Source organism: Passer montanus, unplaced genomic scaffold (genome assembly GCF_014805655.1).
Source record: "Passer montanus isolate IOZ18808 unplaced genomic scaffold, ASM1480565v1 scaffold106, whole genome shotgun sequence".
NCBI classification, from domain to species: Eukaryota; Metazoa; Chordata; class Aves; order Passeriformes; family Passeridae; genus Passer; species Passer montanus.
Window position 1 is genome coordinate 963,553 of NW_024357170.1, and position 14,389 is coordinate 977,941.

At 40.2% G+C, this 14,389-nt stretch overlaps 1 protein-coding gene across 2 annotated transcripts in view; it reads left to right on the top strand.

Moving 5' to 3' along the window:
- The window catches only part of VWF (von Willebrand factor), a 117,939-nt gene that overhangs the window by 81,458 nt on the left and 22,092 nt on the right, over window positions 1–14,389 (top strand). For both annotated transcript variants that reach the window (XM_039719799.1, XM_039719806.1), the window contains 7 exons: window positions 2,105–2,282; window positions 5,615–5,835; window positions 6,763–6,955; window positions 7,606–7,947; window positions 11,136–11,341; window positions 13,672–13,774; window positions 13,897–13,971. In XM_039719799.1, the coding sequence (XP_039575733.1) occupies window positions 2,105–2,282; window positions 5,615–5,835; window positions 6,763–6,955; window positions 7,606–7,947; window positions 11,136–11,341; window positions 13,672–13,774; window positions 13,897–13,971 (1,318 nt within the window). The remainder of the gene's footprint in view (window positions 1–2,104; window positions 2,283–5,614; window positions 5,836–6,762; window positions 6,956–7,605; window positions 7,948–11,135; window positions 11,342–13,671; window positions 13,775–13,896; window positions 13,972–14,389) is intronic.

Here is a 14,389-nt window from a genome sequence, read left to right on the forward strand (position 1 = left end):
GGCAGAATATCAGGACAATTACGATAAATTAGGTTTTGGTTTTGTTTTATTTTCTTTACATAGTTAATTTTCATTGTTAGTCTTGTTTTGAAATTTAGAAGCAGGTATAAAGGTGGTAAAGAAGTGTAGGTTTTTGTCTTATAATAGTTACATTTTCTCATGAAGTGATCTGTAGTGCAATTTGCATTTCTAGGCTGTTTAAGGTGGCAAACCCTATGTTCCTGAGCTATTACCATGACTTTTCTAGTATTGTTCAGCTCTTGGCTTAAAGAAGAGACAAACAAACAAATAACCTCATCTAAACTAAGAGAAAACACCCAAGGGAGCTGCTGAGATGCGCAGGTCTCTCTCCTGCAGATGCACAGCAAGACACAGAGTGTGCATGTCCAGGTCTGTAGGTTCAGAGCTCCCTCAGAGAGGAAGTCTGAGGCTTCCTGCAGTGTTCTGGCAGACTTATCCTTCACAGCTTAGAAACCCTGATTTTGCTTTCCTTTCTGTCCTGCTTTTGCTCCTACAGTTTCATATCAATTGGGATTTAAGCTCTCTTTGTCTTCAGGGTCCCTGTGTTTTTCTCTACACTAGGATTCTTGGAGTTTTTTTATCCCTCAACTTTTTTTTTTTTTTTTTTTTTTTTTTTAAGATCTTGTGCTTTGCTTTTCTTGTCCAGCTCTTAGATGTTTTCTAATAAATGTCCTATTAAAGAGTGAATAAAACCAATTAAATATGTATGGAAGCCAGATTTGCACAGCTATAGATCTACCCTTCCAGTTGGAAGGAGAGACAAGTGTAATTAAAAACCATTCTATCTCTTCCTATAGAAAAACTTTTGCTGTCCTTAAAACTCCTCTTATTACTTTTTCACAGCCTTCTCTAGCTCACAAACCTGAAGAAAGTTTCCTTCTCAAAGTTTTCCTTCTTTAGTTTCCTTCTCAAAGTCCTGAAACATATAAAACAAGTCCAGTAAATTAACCTGTATTTAATATGTAATTTTTTGTGGCCGCAAATCTGGCAGTTCTCATTTAGCCTTGATGGCATCCAGTAGCTCAGAGATACAGAAAAATACTTTCATAATTACAAGAATTATCTGTGAATGATGTTGTTACTTAGGTATTTTTATCTCTTTTTTCTTCTCTTCTATGGAAATGATGGTTAAACTGTGAAGGACAGGATGGGAGATGTCCATACCCAGTATCAATTCTCTTTTCTTCCCCACATTTCTGATTGCGAATATCAAGGAATGTTACCCAGCTAACAGAAGCACCCATTCACTGGTATTGGTGTTTCTGGACTTACGTCTGTGGAGAGAACTCAGAGAAATGCTGTTTCCCACATTTGGGGGTATTCCTGGGAATGCCCACTTCAGGGATGAACACTGTTTCAAAACTCATTCAGCCTACTTATGGACTTTAGAGCTCTGTAGGACTGGGGCCAGAGAGCTTAGCTTTCTGCAGATAGGAATCTTGAGACACTGCACATCTATTTCTCTGTCATTTATTAGTACATAATCCTGGTGCCTTAAAATCCAGACTTTCCTTTAGAAAATAGAAAATATTTTACATTTAATTATTTAGATCTAGAAATCCATTATGTACATGTAATAACACTGATCTGGTATAGGAACAATTTCCCTTTAGGAAGAAAGGAGCTGTTTTAAAGTTTGACTTGTTGACAAAATAACTACAATATTCCACACTTTAGTCTGGAACAAATAGAAATTCCTGCTGTGCTCTGACCATCTGTGGCTTATGAAAAGTAAAGGATTTGAAATTTAAAGTAAAGCTGAGGGGAATTCTTTGTTACTCTGCTCTCCATGCATGTTGTAGGATGGCCAAACTCTAACTATAGGTGGTTGGAACAAAATGTCTCCTATTGTAGACTGTTATCTCTAGCTTGGAATTTCAGCCTGCTTATTAGTGTTTCTAATTTAAACTTTTTCATCCTCATGAAGTCTTTAATACAGCACATTCCATTATTTATTTTTCCAAGGCTAATGTGAGTAGCACTGCTGTCAGGGTCACTTCACTTTCTGGCTGTAGTTCCATGACATCAGCCAAATTTTGCATTTTTGGTTTCACTTGTTGCATATCTGTGTTTCCCTCTCTAGCCTGGTGATAAGTGGACATTACCAGACCAGTGCCACACTGTGACCTGCTTCCCTGGAGATTACACAGTTCTGGAGAGCCACCACATCAACTGTGAGAAGATGCCAAAACCTGTGTGTCACAGCAGCCTTCCTGCTGTTAAGGTGGAGGAAACTTGCGGCTGCCGATGGATGTGCCCATGTGAGTATATGTCCATGGATGCCTCTCCCTCCCTATCACCTGAAATGTTTGACCACAAATGTAATGCTGAGTGGAGCTTCTCAGCCACTTCAAAGGTGACCAGGGTGGGGAAATTGCTGTTTAATTGTTATACAGCCATTTAAGCAAATAATTAGGGGTGTAAGAGCCTAACTGATGCTGGAATGCCTAATGCTACTTGCAGGTTCAGGGCCACTGATTTTTTGCATTAGCAGAGTTGACAGTGTTTTATCAGGGAATCTCACACTCCATTTCCAAAGCTGTGTGAGCTGGGAAGGAAGATGTATGGGAGAAACCAGGAATTTACTTTGGCAAGCTGTAAGCAAGCAATGGATTCTTGGTCCATCTCAGGGCTTAAGGGTTTGGCCTGCCCTCAATCAAGAAGGTCTAGTACAAAGACATCAACATGAAAGTCTCCCTGCTGCCAGATAACCTCACACGGAGTGTCTGAGCAGAAAGGCTGAATGCTGAATGATTGTTGCCTGGGCTGGGATGGCAGGAACAGGAATTAAGTGCATCCACTCACATTTACAGGGTTAGAGGGATGCAGCCCTGAGGCTGGTGATGTATTTATTAAAACAAGAGTGGGTTTAAATCTAAATTCATATGCTTACTTCTTAGAAGTAGATCAGAACCCTATATATATACACCTCTTCGCAACATATAATCTCAACTTAAAATGTCCTCTGCTGAGCTGGCTGATTTAAGAACAATTTCTTCCAGACACTGCTTGAAATACCAAAGCTCATAGCTGGATTTTGATCCCTGAACTCTTAGACATACAACATTTTTTTACACCCATTGTTTTAGCATTTCCTAAAAGTGTATTTGATGATCTAAACGCTTAACACTTTAAATCTAACATTTCTGGTTTGCTACAAGGATTTTGAAAAAGTAGAAATATCTAAAATACTTACAACTATCCATCTGAAGATGTTTAAAAGATAGTCTTAGTGATACCTACCCTTAAGAAATGCATCTTTATTAAATTTCTTGATCCTAAACACATAGCTAGCAACACAAGGGCATTACTTTTGGCATGCAAGACATACCTTCATAAGAAATCCTCTGAAAGGAGTAAATGAAAATAACTTTTCATGCTGTTAGCGGATTATCGGGAAAAGCCCTATAGGTCACTTGAGTTAAGATAACCTAAGAACTGTTTATCTCTTTATGAATTTAATGAGCCATGGTACTCCTTTTTTTTTTTTCCTGAGGTTGTCTACTTTGTGAGGGAAAAGTAGGTAGTTTTCATTTTGCAGGAGGAGGGAACATGTAATCCCCCTCACCCCAAGCTGATTAAAAACTCCCATGGGTCAAGTCCTCTTTTAATGACTGCAACCACGGTGATTCTGTGCCAACTAAAGCAACATCTGTAGCAGCTGGAGAGGTTGATTCTGATGCTATGTGAAACAAAACTCTCAGCAATCAGAAAAGCAGAGGTGGGCATAGCAGAGGAGGTGCTGAGTAGAAGCTCAGTGTGAGACAGCACCTCTCCTTATGGAAGGAGGCTGGTCTGGCACCCATGAAAATGCTGCTAAATTGACTCATGATTCACTCATTTAGAGAGCTAAAACACAATTTCCAGCCATGGCTTGACAGTGTGGATGATGTGACAAATGCTTCTGCAAAGAGGAAGACCTTGAAAAAGTGTTCTTAGGTCATCTGAGTTCTGAAGATAGTTCAGGAGTTACATTGCAAAGGTGCTTGCTTGCTGAACTTATCAGTTTTACAGCAGCATGATTTACAGTGTGATTCATGGCTGTTGTGTGTTCTTACACTACTTTGAAATGGCTCACATTAGTGCATTTTGTGCTACAGAAACCTATGAGAAATTTAAAAGGATTCCCAGTATCCTTAATTTTTTTAATGTTCATGAATAAGTAAAGATTGAGAAATGTGGTTTTATTGCTAACTCATTTCTTTGTTATTTATATATGAACTTTATAAGCATTTACGATAAAATATCTGAAGATGCTCCAGTGCTCCAAGGGCCTCCCTCCCTCCCTCCCTCCCTCCCTCCCTCCGGTCTTTGGCACCTATTCTTATATTAGAGGAAACTTTCCCAAATGCTTTTCCCAAAGACTTCCAGACCAGGCATATTTCTCAGAGTCCTGTACATCAACAATCCTACGGCACAGAACAGGTGGTAAAACTACAGCTCAGATATTTCTCTATTTCCTTTTCAACACTGACACACACTGCTATGGCTACGAGGACAGGCAAAGATAAATTAGCATCATTATTTCTTCTGGGCAACACAGTCTGCTTATCTTCTTCAAAGCAAGCTCTCAGTTCAAATGATATGCAAAGAAGACTTGTGCTGTTTCACTTGACAAATTCATTGGTCATAATGTTAAAGATACACTAGGGGGAAAAGACAGCCTATCTTTTTACACTCCCCATCACCTTATCTGACATATCCCTGTTTAATCATGATACTTGGCTTACCAGTAATACTTTTGAGAGGCCTGATTCCCTCCCTCCCTCCCTCCCTCCCTTTCCTGCGAAATTAAATTTGAAGGTCACTGAATAGGAAAAAGATTATTCTCAGCTAGAATCAAAGTACTGAATTATTAACAATGGTAATTTTCCCCCTTACATGTTTTGCTGGCATTGATTTTATTGTCCTTATTATCCTTTAAGCAAGAGATTTGAAAATATACTAGCCAGAAGCATCAGGTTTTGTTTTGGTTCTTCTGGGATTATAATCTTCCTTGTTTTCCAGTTTTTGAAGACAAGAAAGTGTTTATAACCCAATGGCCAGGACACTGAGCTATCAGCTGGCCATTGGTTTATCCTGTGCATATTATTTCTCTGCAGTTTTCCTGTTTCCTGTCTGAAAAACAAAGCCCCTGGGTATCAACTTGTGACATGTCGATGAGGGTAAAATAGTGTTATTTGGAATCAAATGTAACACTGTACAGAATATCATGCAATGCAAAGGTTAAACAGTGTGTTAGTCTTTCTACAAACAGTAAAGGGATTTTGCCTGTTTATTTTTTACATAAAATCTATTACTAAATCATACTGAATGTGAATAAGTTTTAGGCAAAGGGATTTTTTACAAGTTTATCCAAATCTTTTATAATACTTATTGTTCCCAGACAAAGATATTGCAAAAACATAGTGGAGATGTGTGATGAAGTATTTACCAAAGTTTCTTGTCAATGTTTGCTGTACCATTTGCAATTTGTTATTTCCTCTCTTTCCCAATTAGTTGGTTCCCCATGACCACAACAGCTGTGAAAAAGCAGTAAAATTTAAAATGTTTCTACATGTTTTTTTTTGTTGTTATTGCTGTTTATTTTCAGGTGTCTGTATAGGAAGTTCATCTCGACATATCGTCACTTTTGATGGGCTGAATTTTAAGCTGACTGGCAACTGCTCCTACACCTTATTTCAAGACTTGCACCATGATGTTGAAGTCCTGCTCCATGAAGGGCCCTGCAGAGCAGCACCCAGGATGAACTGTATGGACTCCATTGAAGTGAAGCATCGTGGTGTGGCAGTGCAGCTCTTCAGTGATATGACAGTAAGCACACACCATGAATTCATCTGTGTATTGTCTGTTCATGCTGCAGAATTCAGGTTATGGGGACAAATTTTGTCTCTTGATCCAGTTTCAGCCTATTTTTAACATCTCTTCTCCATTTCATGATACAGTCAGTGTTTGCATAGTGAGCTAGACATGTTTCTCCTTTTGTTCTCCCTGTTGTGTTGGTGTGCCAATGTCAAGAACATGGGATTTGGCAATGTGTCCCTGACGCTTCTGCCAGAAAGGCAGGATTACAGGCAGGACGTACTGCACTCTGATTCCCCTCTTTTGGTCCTTCACGCTATGTTTGTTCCATGGGAGAGTTCTCTGTCCCTCACAGAGCTGTGCCTGACTGGCCAGCTGAAGGTCTATAGGGAGCTGCTTCTCACCTTGTGTGCAACTGAACCTCAGCATTAGAAGAAGGGGTAGCTTAGTATGCATTACATCTGTTTCATAGGCAGAGAATATTCAAACTCGACCCATTTTTCAGCCTCTGGCTGCTCAGACATACAGGTGTTGGCCAACTTGCCAAAATGATCTCTTCTGACTCATGCAGCAATACAGAGTGGACCAAAACACTTACATCAAGTTCTGCATGGTGCTGGACAGCCTTGACTTCTACTGAGACATCATTTGAACCTTGTAATGCCCTTGTAGCATTACAAGTTGTTAGTCTGTAATCATGTGGTGCTTATACAGGAAAATGTTGGAAGAGTTGTTCATGTAATTCACAGGATGAAGTCAAGTATTTCTGTATGTTTTAAGACTCAGTAGAAACCTTCAGCTGGCAAACTTGTTTATGTCCAGATTCAGTTAGATCGTCAGGTATTTGTCAAGTCAAAATGTGCTTCAACTGTAAAATTGGGTTGATTTGTAACTGCTTGCCAAAACTGACATGACCACCTCACCTTTTTTTTCAAACAGGTGACTGTTAATGGTGAAAGGGTTCCTATCCCCTATTCCAGCAGCTTGTTTGAAATAACTGCCTATGGAGAAATAATGCATGAAATCAAGTTCTCTCTTCTTGGACATAATCTCACATTTACTCCAAGAAACAATGAATTTATTCTTAGACTTAATTCAAAGAGCTTCTCTTCGGGAACAAAAGGGCTTTGTGGTAAGTTTGACAGTCATTACTTTTAACAGCTTCCTATTTGGGCTTGAACTTCTATTTATTTATTGCAATTTGTGAATCTCCAAGTCTGTACACTCTCTGGGTGAACTGGTCCCACACTTTTGGGGGAGTATTGGATATCTGTGGAAGTTTTTCTACTCTCATCCCCAATGTAATAGCTCACTGATGCCCAGTAATACTTTAGAAAGAACAGCAGACACAGTTTTCTGTTTTTTCTTGCTTCAAGTTATCTTTTCAAGGAGTTTTGTGCCTCTTTTAGGATATGGGTTTAGATTCTTACAAATTCACTTCTGTGAGAAATCTGACCAGTGCTTGCAATGAAGGTGAAAAATTTGAGATGGCAACTGCTACCTCAGTGAGTTAATTCTACGGTATCCTCAGTGGTGTAATTTATACAGAGATTGTACCTCTGTGGCATGACCTGTACCTCCTTTAGTGAGAAAATGAGAAACAAGACCCAGGGTGTTTAGAACTCTGTTGACAACAGCTATAAGGAATATCATTAATTCCTCAAGCCACGCCAACCAGTGTCATCTGCCCCATCCCTGTGGTTTTTTTTTTGTTTTTTTTTAAGGTTTATTTTAGAACTGATTATTCAGAGATTTTTCTTTTCCTCTTACTCACCCTGCCAGGGCTGTGTGACCAGAACCATGTCAATGACTTCACGCTGCGCAACGGCTCTGCCACTGCTGACAGCAGCGTGTTTATCCAGGACTGGACGGTGGCAGAGCCGGGCAAGGTCTGTGATAGCCGGAGGGAAGACAAGTGCTCCGAGCGTGCGCCTGGCCACTGCCACTTGCTGCTCTCAGACCGCTTTGCAGAGTGCCACAGGATCATCACCCCCAACATCTTCTATGAGGCCTGCATGGAGAGCAGCTGCTATGAGGAGGAGGCCTGTGAGATGATCACTTCCTACGCTCACATCTGCAGGGAGTATGGCGTCTGTGTAGACTGGAGAACACCTGAGATTTGCCGTAAGAGTTTCTCTGTGCTAAACTGATACAGAAATTGCCCTGCTTTGGGACGTCTCATCAGTGTAGTATTAATTTTTTGAATGTTCCAGATCAAGTTTATTGTATAAGTGGTATTGCTGATCTTGTAACTGGTTGGTCACCCACTAAGCTGAATGTTATGAAAGAAGTGTTTCTTGGTAAACTGCTAACTGATAAAATTCCAGGCTAGGGAGAAATAAACTGTGAACAGATAACCACAGCTATGTGACAGTACCTGGCTCTGCAGCCACCAAACGTTTGTGGCACCAGGTTTGGGCTGAGTCTGCTAGGCTCTTTTAGCAGCAGATATCATTGCTTTGCTACAGACTTTGGATGATCTGAGGTGGACAGAAAAACTTGTAATGTGGACTAGTGGAACTGCTTCCCAGCCTGTCACTATCATACATGGCACAAAATAATACTTTTCTTTGTAACAGTTTCCCAAAATCCTTCCGTTTCCATCAAAGCTGAAACTTTGGAGAATGTGGTGGAAGAGCTAGTATGATTTTAAGTTTCTGCTACAGGGTTTTTCTCATTTCTTTTTGGGAAATAGCCTCTCTTTGCGGTGTCATTTCTTGCCAGGACATGCCAGCTAGGCTGACTGAACCAGCTGTAATTTGCTTTGCAAATCTGGTTCTCCTTCTGCCTGGGTTTTGTTTGTATTTTGGAGGTGAAAAGCTTGTGCTGTGTAGCAGGATGGGAGTATTGCATATTTCCAGAACCCAAGCATGGCAAACAAGACACCCATGCTAGAGCCAAACTTAGACTTTATATGCCTTCTCTCCTAAATTCTCACAGACAAGTAGTTATGCTTTCTTTTCCTGTTTTTTTTTTTTTTCTTTCTTTTTTTCTTTTTTTGTTCCTGTTAGGAGGCATACCTAATGATCTACCAAAAATGCAAGGTATCATTAAGTACAAGTAAATAACTCTTGAGGTGGCTTATTCTCCACTTTCTCCTGTTAACCTTTCTGCATTGTTGGTTGCAGACATTCAGATAGTCCCTCAGCATGTCTGGTTTAGTCAAGTGCCTTAGATGTGGATGTGTGTAGGCATTTTCTTTCCCAGCTACCTCCTCAGAGAGTGTCTCGATGTCACAGTTGGTTTTCTCACCTCCTGCCTTTCTAGTTGAGTTGTTTATTATTGTTTTGTCTTCTTTCCCTGGATACTTTTCACTTCAGAACTGGAGAACCAGCATCCTAAAGGCATGATACAAAAAAGAAGTGTAAAACGAATGCTTTTTTTCATGTTTTAAACTCAGACTGGAGGAATGATGGCATAGGAAGTCAAGAATGTCTGTGTGAATTTGGTCTAAGCCTCCACTTAATGTTTGAAATATCTTTCCAAGATCATAGGTTACTGAACACAGTCTGTTTGGAGTATAGTCCTAGAAAGCAGAGGGAGAACATTGCCAGCCATTTTCCAAATTCGGTGCCTCAGCCAGACCTTGCAAATTGTAATGTCCAAAGCTGGATGTCAGCAGATTGCCTTAATAACTCAGTGCAGTTTTCAAATTCCTATCTGGTTACATGGCCTGTACAAGCATAGACAAAGAGTTGCTCATTTTAACACTAATTGTATAAAAGTCTTAAATGTCCTAAAAATATCATCATTGTCCTTCTTCCACAGTTATCTGTGTGCCACTGACAAAAATTTAAATTGTCAACATTTGATATATCCAAGTTGTATTAATGATTAAATAGATACTACAGCTTAATAATCACACTACCACTGTAATAACAGTAGCACAGTTCTGGATTACCTTGCTTCCCTTTTCCCAGTCCACTGAATCCCTGTCATTCTTGTAGAATTTTACTTCAGGTTTTGTCATTCCATGTTGGGACATTCCAAGCAGTACAAATACTTCCTGACTGCTCTTTCTGGGTGAGTGAATATACTCTCTGGAATTCAGATACATTCAGCCTGGAAGAGAGAAGGCTTTGGGGTGACCTCGTTGTAGTCTTGCAGTGCCTGAAGGGAGCCCAAAGGAAAGATGGAGAGAGACTCTTGACAAGGTCTGGAGTGACAGGACAAGGGGCAATGGCTTCACACTGACAGAGAGGAAGTTTAGGTTGGATATTCACGAGAAATTCTTCCCTGTGAGGGTGGAGATGCCCTGGCACAAGTTACCCAGAGCAGCTGTGGCTGCCCTGTTCCTGGCAGTGTTCCAGGCCAAGCGGGATGAGGCTCTGAGCAACCTGGGCTAGTGGAAGGTGTCTCTGCTCACAGCAGGGGGCTGCAACAAGATCGTCTTTAAGGTCAAGACCAAGTGATTTTGTGATTATATGAAATAATTTGCTTTAACATGGAAAGGGTTAAGGCTAAAAACGTTTTTTCTGTCACCATTGGCTGCTAGAAGAGTATCTGTAGACAGTTTAGCTGATGAATGTTTTCTTGTTTGTTTGGGAGCTCAGGTTTTCTCTCAATGTTTTTCATCAGGGGACTGAAACAAAGTTTTAAAAACCTCACAGCAGTCACAGGCTGGGAATAAGAAACACTTTTTCTAATTGAAACTGTAGAGAAAAATAGACTTAAGGGAATACACAGTATGGAAGCTGTGTCCATAGGTTTTTTGAATAGTAGCCCTAATTTTGTGTTTCCTTTTAGAGACAATATCCTCAGGTTTGTGAACACATCAGTAAAAACTTTGTTGGCTTACAGGGCTATGCAATTTTACTTGATTCAATTAATTGTTAATAAGACAATTCAGTTAAAAAGATGCAGAAATCCGGCAGCTTCAGTTTTGAAGTACCAAAATGTTCTGTTTGTTAGCTTTCTTTAGTTGTGTGAGAACACTGCAGCCTAACAATTAAAAAAAAAAAAAAAAGATAAATCTTTCTTCAATGCTTTACTCTGTCTTGGCTATCTCTTAACCATCAACTGTTACTGTACGCATAAGGTTCTAAATTCTTGTCTGTGGCCCAGTGTTGGAAACAAATTTGACAAGTGAACACTTACCCAAACCAATGGATTGGTGAGTCATATGTTGCTGCTGATTCATGTGGCCTAAAAATGTAGTTTGCTGATTTGTGCCGCAAGGGATCAGATCCATTCTTTGGGTGATGGCTTTCTAAAATTGAAAGAATTCTGAAGAAAGCTAGACAGGAAAGATTGATTTTAATTTCTTTAGATCTCTTAAATAAAGGTGGTGTTTTCTTCTCTGTCTTTCTCAGCAATGAAATGTGCCCCACATCTGGTGTACAACCACTGCCATACAGCCTGTGTGAAGAGCTGTGATAATAATACCAAAGTCAGTGTCTGCAAGGATTATCCCACTGAAGGCTGCTTCTGCCCAGAGGGAAAGGTGATTTTTGGTGACAGCTGTGTTAGTGAAGAAGTCTGCACTCAGTGTGTCAGTGAGGATGGCACATACCACCAGGTAACTACATGCACAGCAACCTCTGGCAGTGGTTGGAGCTCACAGCTTTGAAAGTAAATCTGTTTTCCCTTTGGATATTTTATTTTCTAGCTCAGTTCCTCCTAATCTGCTGGCTGTCAGCCCCATTTAGCTCCCCTAGTGTGAAATTGCTGGGACTGGATATAAAGATCACAGATGGGACTGTACAGGCCTGGCAAGGCATGACAATTCCATGTGGAGGGGTGTCTAGAGGAAAGAGAGGAAGAGTGATAGCATAAGTGAATATTTACCAAGATAAACATCTCCATTCAGCACACTTTTATGAGTAATGACAACTTAATCATAAATCCTTTACTTAAAATGACTTGTATTGTCTTTGGAAAGCTCACTGAAATCCTTATGAGGGGCAGTGGAGAGACAGGCATCAAACTCTTCTCTGTGTGACCAGGAACAAGACCCAGGGCATGGCTGGAGCTGTGTCAGAGGAGGTTTAGGCTGGATATTAAAAATGGTTCTTCCCCCAGAGGGTGCTGGGGCACTGAACAGGCTCCCCAGGGAATGGTCACAGCCCCAAGGCTCCCAGAGCTCTGGGAGCGTTTGGACAATGCTCCAGGCACAGGGTGACATTGTTGGGGTGTCTGTGCAGGGCCAGGAGCTGGACTTGATGGTCCTTGTGGGTCCTTTCCAATTTGTGTATTAAATATTTCCAGTGGTTGGTGGGGAGTGGTGAGACCAAGTCAACTTTTTGTCAAGTGGTGGTTTGTCTATATATATATATTTTAATTTTTTTGAGGAGAATTATTCCTTCGATGAAATGAAGGAATTTTGGTTTTACTGGAAATCCACTTTGCATAAATAAGGCAGCCCTCTCTGTGGGAGTATGGGATTGGGAAAAAGCTGTGGATGCTGGGTACCAGCGTGCAGTGAAAGACACTGTTGATTCCAGCATCACACAGTGGGCATGTCCCCTGTTCCAGGTAGCAGGGGTGGTTCCTCTTCTCTCCCAGCTCCACAGCTCTTGGAGTTTGCACATGCATCAGCCAGTCCTCTTCAATCCACATTTTTGTTATAGGATTTGAAGGAGAAAGGACTTGAATTGCAGTGTTTTATGGGCTTTAGATCCTTAATGAGATTTTTGGGAAGGATCAGCTCATGTACCTGTTTTGCCTTTCCATCATTGCAGGCTTAGATTTGTGAACAATATAATAGGTACTTGGGTCAGGATTTCCTTAAACTCCTTCTTTTCTTCTGGTGTTCTTTCCTCTGTTCTTTTCTACCCTTGATTGTGTTTGGGCTTATGGGATTTTAGACCTAACACTCACACAGAGTGGCTTAAAACATGTAACTATCTGTGAGTATAGGTGCAGTATGCTCAGATTTGTCCTTTTTTTTTTTTTCTTCCTATCTCTAATGGACTCAGTAGAGTGTTCATTTTAAACCATGCTCCAGAGTTTTCCAGATGAAAGCATTTTTTTGTGGCATCCTGACCTGCCCTACATGTTCTCACCCAGAACCTGGATTGGTTGTGCAAATTAAAATGTCTGATAATGCATCCTTCCTCTCTTACCTCCCTATTCATGTGGATGTTAAATGTGCATAGTTCTGTGTGGGTAACTTTGATTGAAGCTTTAATATCAATGATTTCCACTCTCATGAGAAGGAGCAGTGATTGAAAAATTATTCTCTTTACTGGTGGTTTCGGAATATGCTCATTACCCCCAGGTAGTCACCACAGTGATGGTTTTGGTGTAAGAGGTGATAAGACTGGTGCTTTTCCAGTCTTCAGTTCACTGCAGAGTCAAGTGAAGACACTCCAAATACTCCTAATATAAAAATATGCGCTATTTATTTCTCTGTGTAGAAGAATTAGGGAAATGCAACACAGAGAAAAAAATAGCGCATATTTTTATGTGCATAGGAAATTCTTCTCTGTTTTACTTGTTAGGGAAAGCAGACAGTTCTCTGTATTTCACAAAATAATGTTGTTTTTCTCAATACCACTGAACATGCAATCATGGTATATAGTAGGACCTGTCCACTGTTGCTCACAATAGCCTGCAATTGCATTTATACCGATTATTTTTGATGCTTAAAGTGATAGTAATTTCTCATCCCATCTATGCCTTCTTTACATCTTTTGCTAAATTGGCACATGACAGTCATTGCAGAATTATGTGTCCGCTTAGTTTTTTACTGTTAATAGAGCAACCAACCCTTCACAGATAAATCTTCATAAATCTTCTGATTTTCCAGGTTAATGTTACTTATCCTCACCCACTCCCATCCTCCCATCCCATCATACCAGAGCATGGGATTTCTATGTAACACTCTGTTGGTTTTTTTTCCTTCAGCACATGGAAACATGGATTCCTGAGAATGAGCCCTGCAAGATCTGCACATGTCTTGATAACAAGAGGATAAACTGCACATTCCGACCCTGCCCGGCTGTCCAGCGTAAATTCAATATTATTAATTAATATTATTCAAATTTAGCTCTGTGATTGGACTTGAATTGATGCTCTGTTTCCTGGCTTCCTAGTTTTTATCTAAACTTGTTTTATGGATGTTTTCTCCAGCTGTCCAGTGTGGTCCATGTGAAGTTGCTCACCTGCGCAGGGGCCCTGGCCAGTGCTGCCCTGAGTACGAGTGTGGTAGGTTGTTGTAAACTCTTGGAATCTTCTTGGTCTGTACTTTTACCCAATATTTCTAAGGTATACAGTCCCCTTTAAAAAAAAAATTAATTCAGTGCTGCATTTTTGATACCACTGAATTGTTGTACAATTATCCATGTGGAAAACTAAACAGCTCCTAAGGATATGAGTCTCCATTCACTTCCAACTTTGTTTCTTTTTCCGTAGTAGATCAGGAAGGGAATGGAGCAATTTTTTTTTGGTCTAAATGACATTAGAATGGTTTTTTTCACCAAGCGTTTATTTTTACATCATCTATGTTTGCCCATTAAATATAACTTTAGAACCTTAATCCCCATAACCAGAGCTTGAACACTTCTCTGAGCTATTTCGAAAACAAACTCTGACCTCTTGAACTCTAATGTACTTAATATTTTAA